Below are 15,926 nucleotides of genomic sequence, written 5' to 3' on the forward strand. Positions count from 1 at the left end.
CGGGGAGCGTCCGAGGAGAAGCTAGAACCAAGGGGGGTGTCCGAGGAGAGGCCAGAGCCAGGGGAGCATCCGAGCTAGACCCAGGGGAGCGGGATAGCGACAGAAAAGAGGCGGGAGCCAGAGGAGCAAAGGAGAGGCCAGAGCCAGGGGAGCGGGACAGTGACAGAGGGGTGGCCAGAGCCAGGAGAACAGGCAGCTGTGAGTGTGGTCTTGCGTCATCTGGAGAACCTGCACCCCAAGGCTATCCCCTCCATATTCCAGTGTTCCTCTGTATCTAGCGGCATGTGGTCAGAGCTCTTCCTCCTCCTCGCTGGAGATATTTGCTATGTTTCTGGGTTCACTCTAAAGAGATTGGAGAGAAGTGACAGAGGCATCAGGGGTCCAGAATAACACAATGACCTGGAGAAACACTTTCTACACCCCAAAGTTACAGCAGGAATCAGCCGGGCGTGTCCCTGCTATCCATTCGTCTCCCCTGTAGTCCCATAACTACAGGGGAGGTAGAACTCCACCTGTGACTTATCCTGGGTGACTACCACCATTATCCCATTTTGCCTCATCCATCAAGGCCCCTCTTGTTGCACCTCTGACCTCCCTGATATCGGGGAATGAGGAGAAGTGATGTCTCGGAGGCCTTGCTCTCATATATGTAGCCTAATATTCAGCTCCATCCATAGGGGTCATATGTCCCTAGCATCCTCTGACCTGTGCCGTGTCCTCGCTCAGCAGACATGACTCCTCCTCCAGGGGGCGGTACGTGGACGCCTGCAGGTCACTCAGAGTCTCCGGCAGAGGACAGTGCAGAGTCTCCGGTAACAGGAGGCTGAGGAGTCCAGCGCTGATCCCCGAGGAACCAAACACCACATACGGGAGAGACCAGTGGACGGAGCGCTGCGGAGAGACATCAGCCGTCACTAATATCCATCACTCAGCACCGGGATCAAGAGAATATAATAGACACGAACCAGGCCAGGAACAAAGGGAGCGATGATTCCTCCAAAACGAGAGACCATAGAACAGACGCCCATCCCCACGTTCCTGCAAATACATAGAATCCCATGATGCACCAGGAGGCGGAATTGTGAACAGACAGTGACCAGATAAAAGCCGTACCCCATAGTGACCCCGTGGTGGCCAGGCACAAGCCCAGCCCATAATGACCCCATAGTGGGCGGGTACAAGACGAACCCCATAGTGCACAGGTACAAGCCGTACCTGATAGTGGTGGGATACAGCTCTGATGTATAGATATAGACAATGTTAAATGCGGCGCTTATACAGAGCTTCCCCAGCAGCGATAACGTCTGACTATTCAACCAGCGCCCCCAACCTGTAAGGAGAGAACACAACATCAGAGGGGAGCACGAGGGCACAGCAGGCTGGCACTAAGCCAGGGTTACACCGCCTGCAGCCTACCCGAGCACAGTCATCACTGATTGGTGCAGGAGGTGGGATAATGGCGAGTACATCTGACAAGTCCTCACCTCTCCCGGTATCTCCTAACGCTGGTCCTATATCTCACCATTAGGACGCAGGGCAGTGCAGTGCTCAGAGCGAGAGGCGAAGGACAGGGCAGCTGTTACTGGGGTCTCCCAGTACTATTATCATCTCTCCAGCACCATTATCGTCTGCTCTGGAGACCCCGGCGCTATCATCGTCTGCTATGGAGACCCCGGCGCCATCATCGTCTGCTCTGCGGACCCCGGCGCTATCATCGTCTGCTCTGGGGTCTCCAGCACCATTATCGTCTGCTCTGCGGACCCCGGCGCTATCATCGTCTGCTCTGCGGACCCCGGCGCTATCATCGTCTGCTCTGCGGACCCCGGCGCTATCATCGTCTGCTCTGCGGACCCCGGCGCTATCATCGTCTGCTCTGCGGACCCCGGCGCTATCATCGTCTGCTCTGCGGACCCCGGCGCTATCATCGTCTGCTCTGCGGACCCCGGCGCTATCATCGTCTGCTCTGCGGACCCCGGCGCTATCATCGTCTGCTCTGCGGACCCCGGCGCTATCATCGTCTGCTCTGCGGACCCCGGCGCTATCATCGTCTGCTCTGCGGACCCCGGCGCTATCATCGTCTGCTCTGGGGTCTCCGGCGCTATCATCGTCTGCTCTGGGGTCTCCGGCGCTATCATCGTCTGCTCTGCGGACCCCGGCGCTATCATCGTCTGCTCTGGGGTCTCCGGCGCTATCATCGTCTGCTCTGGGGTCTCCGGCGCTATCATCGTCTGCTCTGGGGTCTCCGGCGCTATCATCGTCTGCTCTGGGGTCTCCGGCGCTATCATCGTCTGCTCTGGGGTCTCCGGCGCTATCATCGTCTGCTCTGGGGTCTCCGGCGCTATCATCGTCTGCTCTGGGGTCTCCGGCACTATCACCATCTGCTCTGGGGTCTCCGGTACTATCACCATCTGCTCTGGGGTCTCCGGTACTATCACCATCTGCTCTGGGGTCTCCGGCACTATCACCATCTGCTCTGGGGTCTCCGGTACTATCACCATCTGCTCTGGGGTCTCCGGTACTATCACCATCTGCTCTGGGGTCTCCGGTACTATCACCATCTGCTCTGGGGTCTCTGGTACTATCACCATCTGCTCTGGGGTCGCCAGTATTATCTGCTCTGGGGTCTCCAGTACTATTATTCTCTGCTCTCGGGTCTCCAGTACTATTATTCTCTGCTCTGGGGTCTCCAGTATTATTATTCTCTGCTCTGGGGTCTCCAGTACTATTATTCTCTGCTCTGGGGTCTCTAGTACCATTATTATCTGATCTGGGGTCTCCAATAACATTATTCTCTGCTCTGGGGTCTCCAATAACATTATTCTCTGCTCTGGGGTCTCTAGTACCATTATTATCTGCTCTGGGGTCTCTAGTACCATTATTATCTGCCCTGGGGTCTCTAGTACCATTATTATCTGCCCTGGGGTCTCTAGTACCATTATTATCTGCCCTGGGGTCTCTAGTACCATTATTATCTGCCCTGGGGTCTCTAGTACCATTATTATCTGCTCTGGGGTCTCTAGTACCATTATTATCTGCCCTGGGGTCTCTAGTACCATTATTATCTGCCCTGGGGTCTCTAGTACCATTATTATCTGCCCTGGGGTCTCTAGTACCATTATTATCTGCCCTGGGGTCTCTAGTACCATTATTATCTACCCTGGGGTCTCTAGTACCATTATTATCTGCCCTGGGGTCTCTAGTACCATTATTATCTGCCCTGGGGTCTCTAGTACCATTATTATCTGCCCTGGGGTCTCTAGTACCATTATTATCTGCCCTGGGGTCTCCAGATTCTCTGCTGAATTAGCAAATTTTCCCCTACAGACAATGGAGAGATCTGTAATCACATTGTGTGATTAGTACATAATTCATTTCCTTTTATTACATGGATACCGGAGGGGCTGTCGGCCGAGGCGCAGGAGGTCAGACCATTGCGAGGTTCGCAGTAAAGAGTCACATTATTTGGCATCTCAGGGACACAACGCATTTCGGAGTCAACTGCGACTCCATCAAGGGAAAAGAGACAGAGAATCTAAAAAAATAAAATGCAAAAGAAAATCCATAAAGATGTGGAAAATATTCATGAACAATCTGCAGATCCATAAAATAAAGGAGAATTTAAAGAATCCATAGAAAATCCCTAAAAATAGAAATGTACACAAGTAAATCTGCGGAGAATTAATAACCTGCGGCTCCTTGTAACAGCCGCTGAATGCACGGATAACCTCCTGGATTATTACCTTCAGCTCCGTGTTTCTTCCTTTATGCATTTTGGGAGATATTTACAGCATTTATGTGTTTAATATTTTTCCTGTAACATTATTATTATTACTATTGTTTCTGTGTATTTATATATTTTATGGACATTTCTATTTTTAGGGACTTTCTGTGGATTCTTTATATTCTCATTCATTTTATGGATCTGCAGATTGTTCATGAATCTTTATGGATTTTCTTTTGCAGTTCATTTTCTAGATTCTCTGTCTCTTTTCCCTTGATGGAGTTGCAGCTGACTCCGAAACGCGTTGTGTCCCTGAGATACCAAATAACGCAACTCTTTACTGCAAAACTCACGATAGTCTGACCTCCTGCGCCTCCGCTGACAACCCCTCCAGTATCCAAGCCCAATCCAGACCACTGTGGTATCCGTCTCTCAAGGACCCATCTATAGGCAGCACCTGAGGCACTTTTATCAAGACCAAACAACCAAAGTAGAATGTGCCCGATTCTCATGAACCTTATTCCAATTTCCTTTAGAGAATCCATATCGGTGACCACCCATCTTCATGCTTGAAGACCCGGCCACCCCCCAGCTTCATACTGGAAGACCCGGCCACCACCCATCCTCATACTGGAATACCCGGCCACCACCCATCCTCATACTGGAAGACCCGGCCACCCCCCAGCTTCATACAGGAAGACCCGGCCACCCCCCAGCTTCATACAGGAAGACCCGGCCACCACCCATCCTCATGCTGGAAGACCCGGCCACCACCCATCCTCATGCTGGAAGACCCGGCCATCCCCCAGCTTCATGCTGGAATACCCGGCCATCCCCCAGCTTCATACAGGAAGACCCGGCCACCACCCATCCTCATGCTGGAAGACCCGGCCACCACCCATCCTCATGCTGGAAGACCCGGCCATCCCCCAGCTTCATGCTGGAATACCCGGCCACCTCCCAGCTTCATGCTGGAAGACCCGGCCACCCCCCAGCTTCATTCTGGAAGACCCGGCCACCACCCATCTTCATGCTGGAAGACCCGGCCACCACCCATCTCCATGCTGGAGGACCCGGCCACCACCCATCTCCATGCTGGAAGACCCGGCCACCCCCCAGCTTCATACTGGAAGATGGGCGGTGCCTGGGTCCTCCAGCATGAAGATGGGCGGCGCCTGGGTCCTCCAGCATGGAGATGGGCGGCGCCTGGGTCCTCCAGCATGGAGATGGGCGGCGCCTGGGTCCTCCAGCATGGAGATGGGCGGCGCCTGGGTCCTCCAGCATGGAGATGGGCGGCGCCTGGGTCCTCCAGCATGGAGATGGGCGGCGCCTGGGTCCTCCAGCATGGAGATGGGCGGCGCCTGGGTCCTCCAGCATGGAGATGGGCGGCGCCTGGGTCCTCCAGCATGGAGATGGGCGGCGCCTGGGTCCTCCAGCATGGAGATGGGCGGCGCCTGGGTCCTCCAGCATGGAGATGGGCGGCGCCTGGGTCCTCCAGCATGGAGATGGGCGGCGCCTGGGTCCTCCAGCATGGAGATGGGCGGCGCCTGGGTCCTCCAGCATGGAGATGGGCGGCGCCTGGGTCCTCCAGCATGGAGATGGGCGGCGCCTGGGTCCTCCAGCATGGAGATGGGCGGCGCCTGGGTCCTCCAGCATGGAGATGGGCGGCGCCTGGGTCCTCCAGCATGGAGATGGGCGGCGCCTGGGTCCTCCAGCATGGAGATGGGCGGCGCCTGGGTCCTCCAGCATGGAGATGGGCGGCGCCTGGGTCCTCCAGCATGGAGATGGGCGGCGCCTGGGTCCTCCAGCATGGAGATGGGCGGCGCCTGGGTCCTCCAGCATGGAGATGGGCGGCGCCTGGGTCCTCCAGCATGGAGATGGGCGGCGCCTGGGTCCTCCAGCATGGAGATGGGCGGCGCCTGGGTCCTCCAGCATGGAGATGGGCGGCGCCTGGGTCCTCCAGCATGGAGATGGGCGGCGCCTGGGTCCTCCAGCATGGAGATGGGCGGCGCCTGGGTCCTCCAGCATGGAGATGGGCGGCGCCTGGGTCCTCCAGCATGGAGATGGGCGGCGCCTGGGTCCTCCAGCATGGAGATGGGCGGCGCCTGGGTCCTCCAGCATGGAGATGGGCGGCGCCTGGGTCCTCCAGCATGGAGATGGGCGGCGCCTGGGTCCTCCAGCATGGAGATGGGCGGCGCCTGGGTCCTCCAGCATGGAGATGGGCGGCGCCTGGGTCCTCCAGCATGGAGATGGGCGGCGCCTGGGTCCTCCAGCATGGAGATGGGCGGCGCCTGGGTCCTCCAGCATGGAGATGGGCGGCGCCTGGGTCCTCCAGCATGGAGATGGGCGGCGCCTGGGTCCTCCAGCATGGAGATGGGCGGCGCCTGGGTCCTCCAGCATGGAGATGGGCGGCGCCTGGGTCCTCCAGCATGGAGATGGGCGGCGCCTGGGTCCTCCAGCATGGAGATGGGCGGCGCCTGGGTCCTCCAGCATGGAGATGGGCGGCGCCTGGGTCCTCCAGCATGGAGATGGGCGGCGCCTGGGTCCTCCAGCATGGAGATGGGCGGCGCCTGGGTCCTCCAGCATGGAGATGGGCGGCGCCTGGGTCCTCCAGCATGGAGATGGGCGGCGCCTGGGTCCTCCAGCATGGAGATGGGCGGCGCCTGGGTCCTCCAGCATGGAGATGGGCGGCGCCTGGGTCCTCCAGCATGGAGATGGGCGGCGCCTGGGTCCTCCAGCATGGAGATGGGCGGCGCCTGGGTCCTCCAGCATGGAGATGGGCGGCGCCTGGGTCCTCCAGCATGGAGATGGGCGGCGCCTGGGTCCTCCAGCATGGAGATGGGCGGCGCCTGGGTCCTCCAGCATGGAGATGGGCGGCGCCTGGGTCCTCCAGCATGGAGATGGGCGGCGCCTGGGTCCTCCAGCATGGAGATGGGCGGCGCCTGGGTCCTCCAGCATGGAGATGGGCGGCGCCTGGGTCCTCCAGCATGGAGATGGGCGGCGCCTGGGTCCTCCAGCATGGAGATGGGCGGCGCCTGGGTCCTCCAGCATGGAGATGGGCGGCGCCTGGGTCCTCCAGCATGGAGATGGGCGGCGCCTGGGTCCTCCAGCATGGAGATGGGCGGCGCCTGGGTCCTCCAGCATGGAGATGGGCGGCGCCTGGGTCCTCCAGCATGGAGATGGGCGGCGCCTGGGTCCTCCAGCATGGAGATGGGCGGCGCCTGGGTCCTCCAGCATGGAGATGGGCGGCGCCTGGGTCCTCCAGCATGGAGATGGGCGGCGCCTGGGTCCTCCAGCATGGAGATGGGCGGCGCCTGGGTCCTCCAGCATGGAGATGGGCGGCGCCTGGGTCCTCCAGCATGGAGATGGGCGGCGCCTGGGTCCTCCAGCATGGAGATGGGCGGCGCCTGGGTCCTCCAGCATGGAGATGGGCGGCGCCTGGGTCCTCCAGCATGGAGATGGGCGGCGCCTGGGTCCTCCAGCATGGAGATGGGCGGCGCCTGGGTCCTCCAGCATGGAGATGGGCGGCGCCTGGGTCCTCCAGCATGGAGATGGGCGGCGCCTGGGTCCTCCAGCATGGAGATGGGCGGCGCCTGGGTCCTCCAGCATGGAGATGGGCGGCGCCTGGGTCCTCCAGCATGGAGATGGGCGGCGCCTGGGTCCTCCAGCATGGAGATGGGCGGCGCCTGGGTCCTCCAGCATGGAGATGGGCGGCGCCTGGGTCCTCCAGCATGGAGATGGGCGGCGCCTGGGTCCTCCAGCATGGAGATGGGCGGCGCCTGGGTCCTCCAGCATGGAGATGGGCGGCGCCTGGGTCCTCCAGCATGGAGATGGGCGGCGCCTGGGTCCTCCAGCATGGAGATGGGCGGCGCCTGGGTCCTCCAGCATGGAGATGGGCGGCGCCTGGGTCCTCCAGCATGGAGATGGGCGGCGCCTGGGTCCTCCAGCATGGAGATGGGCGGCGCCTGGGTCCTCCAGCATGGAGATGGGCGGCGCCTGGGTCCTCCAGCATGGAGATGGGCGGCGCCTGGGTCCTCCAGCATGGAGATGGGCGGCGCCTGGGTCCTCCAGCATGGAGATGGGCGGCGCCTGGGTCCTCCAGCATGGAGATGGGCGGCGCCTGGGTCCTCCAGCATGGAGATGGGCGGCGCCTGGGTCCTCCAGCATGGAGATGGGCGGCGCCTGGGTCCTCCAGCATGGAGATGGGCGGTGCCTGGGTCCTCCAGCATGGAGATGGGCGGTGCCTGGGTCCTCCAGCATGGAGATGGGCGGTGCCTGGGTCCTCCAGCATGGAGATGGGCGGTGCCTGGGTCCTCCAGCATGGAGATGGGCGGTGCCTGGGTCCTCCAGCATGGAGATGGGCGGTGCCTGGGTCCTCCAGCATGGAGATGGGCGGTGCCTGGGTCCTCCAGCATGGAGATGGGCGGTGCCTGGGTCCTCCAGCATGGAGATGGGTGGTGGCTGGGGCTTCCAGCATGTAGATGGGTGGTGGCTGGGTCCTCCAGCATGTAGATGGGTGGTGGCTGGGGCTTCCAGCATGGAGATGGGTGGTGGCTGGGTCCTCCAGCATGGAGATGGGTGCTGGCTGGGGCTTCCAGCATGGAGATGGGTGGTGGCTGGGTCCTCCAGCATGGAGATGGGTGCTGGCTGGGGCTTCCAGCATGGAGATGGGTGGTGGCTGGGTCCTCCAGCATGGAGATGGGTGCTGGCTGGGGCTTCCAGCATGGAGATGGGTGGTGGCTGGGTCCTCCAGCATGGAGATGGGTGGTGGCTGGGTCCTCCAGCATGGAGATGGGTGCTGGCTGGGGCTTCCAGCATGGAGATGGGTGCTGGCTGGGGCTTCCAGCATGGAGATGGGTGGTGGCTGGGTCCTCCAGCATGGAGATGGGTGGTGGCTGGGTCCTCCAGCATGAAGATGGGTGGTGGCTGGGTCCTCCAGCATGGAGATGGGTGGTGGCTGGGTCCTCCAGCATGGAGATGCGTGCTGGCTGGGTCCTCCAGCATGTAGATGGGTGGTGGCTGAGTCTTCCAGCATGTAGATGGGTGGTGGCTGGGGCTTCCAGCATGGAGATGGGTGGTGGCTGGGTCTTCCAGCATGGAGATGGGTGGTGGCTGGGTCCTCCAGCATGGAGATGGGTGGTGGCTGGGTCCTCCAGCATGGAGATGGGTGGTGGCTGAGTCTTCCAGCATGGAGATGGGTGGTGGCTGGGTCCTCCAGCATGGAGATGGGTGGTGGCTGAGTCTTCCAGCATGGAGATGGGTGGTGGCTGGGTCCTCCAGCATGAAGATGGGCGGTGCCTGGGTCCTCCAGCATGGAGATGGGTGGTGGCTGGGTCCTCCAGCATGGAGATGGGTGGTGGCTGGGTCCTCCAGCATGGAGATGGGTGGTGGCTGGGTCCTCCAGCATGGAGATGGGTGGTGGCTGGGTCCTCCAGCATGAAGATGGGCGGTGCCTGGGTCCTCCAGCATGAAGATGGGTGGTGGCTGGGTCCTCCAGCATGGAGATGGGTGGTGGCTGGGTCTTCCAGCATGGAGATGGGTGGTGGCTGGGTCCTCCAGCATGGAGATGGGTGGTGGCTGGGTCCTCCAGCATGAAGATGGGTGGTGGCTGGGTCCTCCAGCATGGAGATGGGTGGTGGCTGGGTCCTCCAGCATGGAGATGGGTGGTGGCTGGGTCCTCCAGCATGGAGATGGGTGGTGGCTGGGTCCTCCAGCATGAAGATGGGCGGTGCCTGGGTCCTCCAGCATGAAGATGGGTGGTGGCTGGGTCCTCCAGCATGGAGATGGGTGGTGGCTGGGTCTTCCAGCATGGAGATGGGTGGTGGCTGGGTCCTCCAGCATGGAGATGGGTGGTGGCTGGGTCCTCCAGCATGAAGATGGGTGGTGGCTGGGTCCTCCAGCATGGAGATGGGTGGTGGCTGGGTCCTCCAGCATGGAGATGGGTGGTGGCTGGGTCCTCCAGCATGGAGATGGGTGGTGGCTGGGGCTCTGAGTTCTGTTCTTCTTTTGTATCAATATTTATTTTGTGTGATAAAATTCTAGTAATTACTTATATCATACAACGTTATTCCCAGACCCCCCATGGTGGGGGAAATGGGGTGTGACCCCCATCATGCAAGCAGTGGTGAGGGGGCCCTCTCCATGCTGGAGGTGGTGAGGGGGGGGGGTGGCCCCCAATGCTGGAGGTGGTGAGGGGGGGGGGGGGTCAGGTGTGGCCCCCAATGCTGGAGGTGGTGAGGGGGGATGGGGTGTGGCCCCCGATACCTTTTGTCTGAGGTACGGCCATAATAATCAGACATGCGATTCCGCCCAGACTCATGAAGGCCGATAGCGATAATCTCCGACCAAAGCTGCAAAACACAAAGTGACGAATCCTCAGCACAACAGACAGAGATCAGTTTCTGCAGGACACAGGGCGACCATGAGGGGGCAGGATGAGGCCCCCAGCACCTACCTCCTATGACTGATGAGATACATGCACAATGGATACGCTGGGACCTCTGCCAGGCCGGACAGCGCCAGGTTCAGGTAGACGTTTCCTCCCAGGTCTCCGGTGCTGAGCGTCAGCCCATAATACACGAGGCTGCAGACAAACCTGACAGGAGGGGCATGAAGAGCAGCTCCAGAGACCCCCACACACACAGACCCCCCCACACACACACCTAGACCCCCCCACACACACACATAGACCCCCACACACACACATAGACCCCCACACACACACACATAGACCCCCACACACACACACATAGACCCCCACACACACACATAGACCCCCACACACACACACACACAGACCCCCACACACACACACACACATAGACCCCCACACACACACACATAGACCCCCACACACACACACATAGACCCCCACACACACACACATAGACCCCCACACACACACACATAGACCCCCACACACACACACATAGACCCCCACACACACACACATAGACCCCCACACACACACACACACACACACATAGACCCCCACACACACACACATAGACCCCCACACACACACACATAGACCCCCACACACACACAAACAGACCCCCACACACACACAAACAGACCCCCACACACACACACATAGACCCCCACACACACACAGACCCCCCCACACACACACACAGACCCCCACACACACACACACAGACCCCCACACACACACACATAGACCCCCACACACACACAGACCCCCCCCCACACACACACAGACCCCCACACACACACACACAGACCCCCACACACACACACAGACCCCCCCACCGACACATAGACCCCCCCCACTGACACACAGACCCCCCCCCCACTGACACACAGACCCCCCCCCCACTGACACACAGACCCCCCCCCCACTGACACACAGACCTCCCCCACCAACACACAGACCTCCCCCACCAACACATAGACCCCCCACCAACACACAGACCTCCCCCACCAACACACAGACCTCCCCCACCAACACACAGACCTCCCCACCAACACACAGACCTCCCCCACCAACACACAGACCTCCCCCACCAACACACAGACCTCCCCCACCAACACACAGACCTCCCCCACCAACACACAGACCTCCCCCACCAACACACAGACCTCCCCCACCAACACACAGACCTCCCCCACCAACACATAGACCCCCCCACCAACACACAGACCCCCCCACCAACACATAGACCCCCCCACACACACATCCCACCCCCATACAGCACCCCCTCAACAAACCCTTCCCACACATAGACCCCCCCACCAACACATAGACCCCCCCACCAACACACAGACCTCCCCCACCAACACATAGACCTCCCCCACCAACACACAGACCTCCCCCACCAACACACAGACCTCCCCACCAACACACAGACCCCCCCCACCAACACATAGACCCCCCACCAACACATAGACCCCCCACCAACACATAGACCCCCCACCAACACACAGACCTCCCCCACCAACACACAGACCTCCCCCACCAACACACAGACCTCCCCCACCAACACACAGACCTCCCCCACCAACACACAGACCTCCCCCACCAACACACAGACCTCCCCCACCAACACACAGACCTCCCCCACCAACACACAGACCTCCCCCACCAACACATAGACCCCCCCACCAACACATAGACCCCCCACCAACACACAGACCCCCCCACCAACACACAGACCTCCCCCACCAACACATAGACCCCCCCACACACACATCCCACCCCCATACAGCACCCCCACAACAAACCCTTCCCACACACAGATCCCCCTCCTCCTGGTGCCACAGACAGGACTTACCAGGCCCACATCATGAGCAGTGTCCGGCGGCGCAGAACAGCACTGCTACATATGCTCCAGATACTGTCCTGGGGGGCCGCGCTCTTCTGCCGGGGGGTCAGGGAGAAGGGTTTGGGTTTGGAGCAGTTCCAGCGTCCCATAAAGATCAGAGCGCCCTGAGCCTCGCGAAGGCGACCCTGAGAGTGAAGCCATCGGGGGGACTCCGGGATCCACCTGCCACAGAGAGAGCGTCTGTACACGGGAGACCAGGAGACCCCCTCCCACCAGGAGACCACTACACGAGACAGAGCCCCAAACCACCAGGAGACCACTACACGGGACAGAACCCCACCCCACCAGGAGACCACTACAGAGGAGACCAGGAGACCCCCTCCCACCAGTAGACCACTACACGAGACAGAGCCCCAAACCACCAGGAGACCACTACACGGGACAGAGCCCCACCCCACCAGGAGACAACTACACGAGACAGAACCCCAAACCACCAGGAGACCACTACACGGGACAGAACCCCACCCCACCAGGAGACCACTACACGAGACAGAACCCCACCCCACCAGGAGACCACTACACGGGGCAGAACCCCAACCCACCAGGAGACCACTACACGAGACAGAGCCCCAAACCACCAGGAGACCACTACACGGGACAGAACCCCACCCCACCAGGAGACCACTACACGAGACAGAACCCCTCCCCACCTTGAGACCACTACACGAGACAAGAACCCCTCCCCCCCACCAGGAGACAACTACACGGAACAGAACCCCCCCCCCCACCAGGAGACAACTACACGGGACAGAGCCCCAAACCACCAGGAGACAACTACACGGGACAGAATCCCCCCCCCCCCCAGGATACATCTACACAGGACAGACCCCCCCCCCACCAGGAGACCACTACACGGACAGAACCCCACCCCCACCAGGAGACAACTACACGGACAGAACCCCACCCCCACCAGGAGACAACTACACGGACAGAACCCCACCCCCACCAGGAGACCACTACACGGGACAGAACCCCACCCCACCAGGAGACCACTACACGAGACAGAGCCCCAAACCACCAGGAGACCACTACACGGGACAGTACCCCACCCCACCAGGAGACCACTACACGAGACAGAGCCCCAAACCACCAGGAGACCAATACACGGGACAGAACCCCACCAGGAGACCACTACACGAGACAGAGCCCCAAACCACCAGGAGACTACTACACGGGACAGAACCCCACCCCACCAGGAGACCACTACACGAGACAGAACCCCACCCCACCAGGAGACCACTACACGGGACAGAACCCCACCCCACCAGGAGACCACTACACGAGACAGAGCCCCTCCCCACCTTGAGACCACTACACGGAACAGAACCCCCCCCCCCCACCAGGAGACAACTACACGGGAGACGCCCCCCCCCCATCAGGAGACAACTACACGGGACAGAGCCCCACCCCACCAGGAGACCACTACACGAGACAGAGCCCAAACCACCAGGAGACCACTACACGGGACAGAACCCCACCCCACCAGGAGACCACTACACGGGACAGAGCCCCTCCCCACCAGGAGACCACTACACGGGACAGAACCCCACCCCACCAGGAGACCACTACACGGGACAGAACCCCCCCCACCAGGAGACCACTACACGGGACAGAACCCCCCCCCCACCACCAGCACCACCAGGAGACAACTACACGGGACAGAACCCCCCCCACCAGGAGACCACTACACGGGACAGAACCCCCCCCCCCACCACCACCAGGAGACCACTACACGGGACAGAACCCCACCCCACCTTGAGACCACTACACGAGACAGAGCCCCAAACCACCAGGAGACCACTACACGAGACAGAGCCCCAAACCACCAGGAGACCACTACACAAGACAGAGCCCCCCCCACCACTACACAAGGAAGAACCCCCCCACCCCACCAAGAGACCCCCACATGGGGCAGACCCTACTCACAGTGACAGCAAGAGGATGCTTAGTCCTTGTATGTTCACCACCAGCGCCAGGAGCCGCCACCCGTGCACAAAGTATCCGATGAGAGCGAACTGCGCGATTCCCAGTGCAAAGAACAGACTGCTGAGCGATCCTGGGGTCACAAGCATTGAGGGGGTCAGTGCTGCAAGCCAGAGAATCAGGGGAACAACAATACAAGGGGCCCAGGATGGCACGGACGCACGGGGGACTACACTCCCAGCGCAAGGGGGACTACGCTCCCGGCGCACGGGGGACTACGCTCCCAGCGCAAGGGGGACTACGCTCCCGGCGCAAGGGGGACTACGCTCCCGGGGGACTACGCTCCCGGCGCACGGGGGACTACGCTCCCGGCGCACGGGGGACTACGCTCCCGGCGCACGGGGGACTACGCTCCCGGCGCACGGGGGACTACGCTCCCGGCTCCCGACCCACGGGGGACTACGCTCCCGGCTCCCGACCCACGGGGGACTACGCTCCCGGCTCCCGACCCACGGGGGACTACGCTCCCGGCTCCCGACCCACGGGGGACTACGCTCCCGGCTCCCGACCCACGGGGGACTACGCTCCCGGCTCCCGACCCACGGGGGACTACGCTCCCGGCGCACGGGGGACTACCTACCTACCTGCTATTGCCCAGTAGGTGGCGCCGATGCACTCATTCAGCAGCACAAAGGCGACCAGCGACATCCCGCCGTTCATCACGCCAACCACAAAGCGAGTGGAGAGGAAGACCGTGAACGAGGGCGACAGGGCGTTCAACAGGGAGAAGACCACGTCCACCGCCAGCCCTGCAAGAGAAGTCACATGACCCGGCACGAACCAGCTGAAGTGCGACCAGAGTATACGATGTAATAATAGACATGTGACTGCAGCTCTGGAAGTGACTGGAGTATACGATGTAATAATAGACATGTGACCGCAGCTCTGGATGTGACTGGAGTATACGATGTAATAATAGACATGTGACCGCAGCTCTGGAAGTGACTGGAGTATAAGATGTAATAATAGACATGTGACCGCAGCTCTGGATGTGACTGGAGTATACGATGTAATAATAGACATGTGACCGCAGCTCTGGATGTGACTGGAGTATACGATGTAATAATAGACATGTGACCGCAGCTCTGGAAGTGACTGGAGTATAAGATGTAATAATAGACATGTGACCGCAGCTCTGGAAGTGACTGGAGTATAAGATGTAATAATAGACATGTGACTGCAGCTCTGGATGTGACTGGAGTATAAGATGTAATAATAGACATGTGACTGCAGCTCTGGAAGTGACTGGAGTATAAGATGTAATAATAGACATGTGACCGCGGCTCTGGATGTGACTGGAGTATGAGATGTAATAATAGACATGTGACCACAGCTCTGGATGTGACTGGAGTATATACAGCTCAGTCATAGCAGAGTAATCACTTACCTGTTATGTACACCGACTTCCTGCCAAACCGATCTGATAATTGTCCGAATAAGACGACCCCCACCAGGACCCCTCCGAAGTAGACGGAGCTGGCAGCACCGATCTTGTAAGCCTGAGCACCCACTAGAGACCACTGGGGGAGGAGACACCAAGACAAAAGGTAGTCACAGCTCCGCCCACATCTCAGCCCCACCCCCCTAGAGACCACTGGGGGAGGAGACACCAGGACAAAAGGTTGTCACAGCTCTGCCCACATCTCACCTCAGCCCCACCCCCGCTGTGCAGCCCCGCCCCCGCTGTGCAGCCCCGCCCCATCTTACTTCAGAGCTGATGGATGTGAAGTTCCCCTCAAATTCCAGGTGTCCATGTTCCCCGGTGATATTGTGGCCTGTAGTTAGGGGGTCATCGTACACCCAGTGATGCGGAGGGGTGACCCCCAGGATGGTAATGAGCACCACCTCTGTGGCCACATAGAGCTGCAAGACAGAGG

At 60.2% G+C, this 15,926-nt stretch overlaps 1 protein-coding gene across 1 annotated transcript; it reads right to left on the reverse strand.

The window, feature by feature from the left end:
* Positions 1–108: 108 nt before the first annotated feature.
* Positions 109–15,921, reverse strand: SLC22A15 (solute carrier family 22 member 15; the record flags this gene model as incomplete). Its single annotated transcript, XM_072132183.1, has 11 exons — positions 109–342; positions 706–891; positions 966–1,038; positions 1,216–1,330; positions 9,986–10,071; positions 10,176–10,316; positions 12,016–12,228; positions 13,993–14,122; positions 14,634–14,798; positions 15,437–15,569; positions 15,757–15,921. Coding segments are annotated over 11 exons (1,461 nt in total), but the record flags the coding sequence as incomplete, so codon positions are not given.
* Between the last annotated feature and the right edge of the window lie 5 nt (positions 15,922–15,926).

The sequence above is a fragment of the Engystomops pustulosus genome, unplaced genomic scaffold (genome assembly GCF_040894005.1).
Source record: "Engystomops pustulosus unplaced genomic scaffold, aEngPut4.maternal MAT_SCAFFOLD_256, whole genome shotgun sequence".
Lineage (NCBI taxonomy): Eukaryota > Metazoa > Chordata > Amphibia > Anura > Leptodactylidae > Engystomops > Engystomops pustulosus.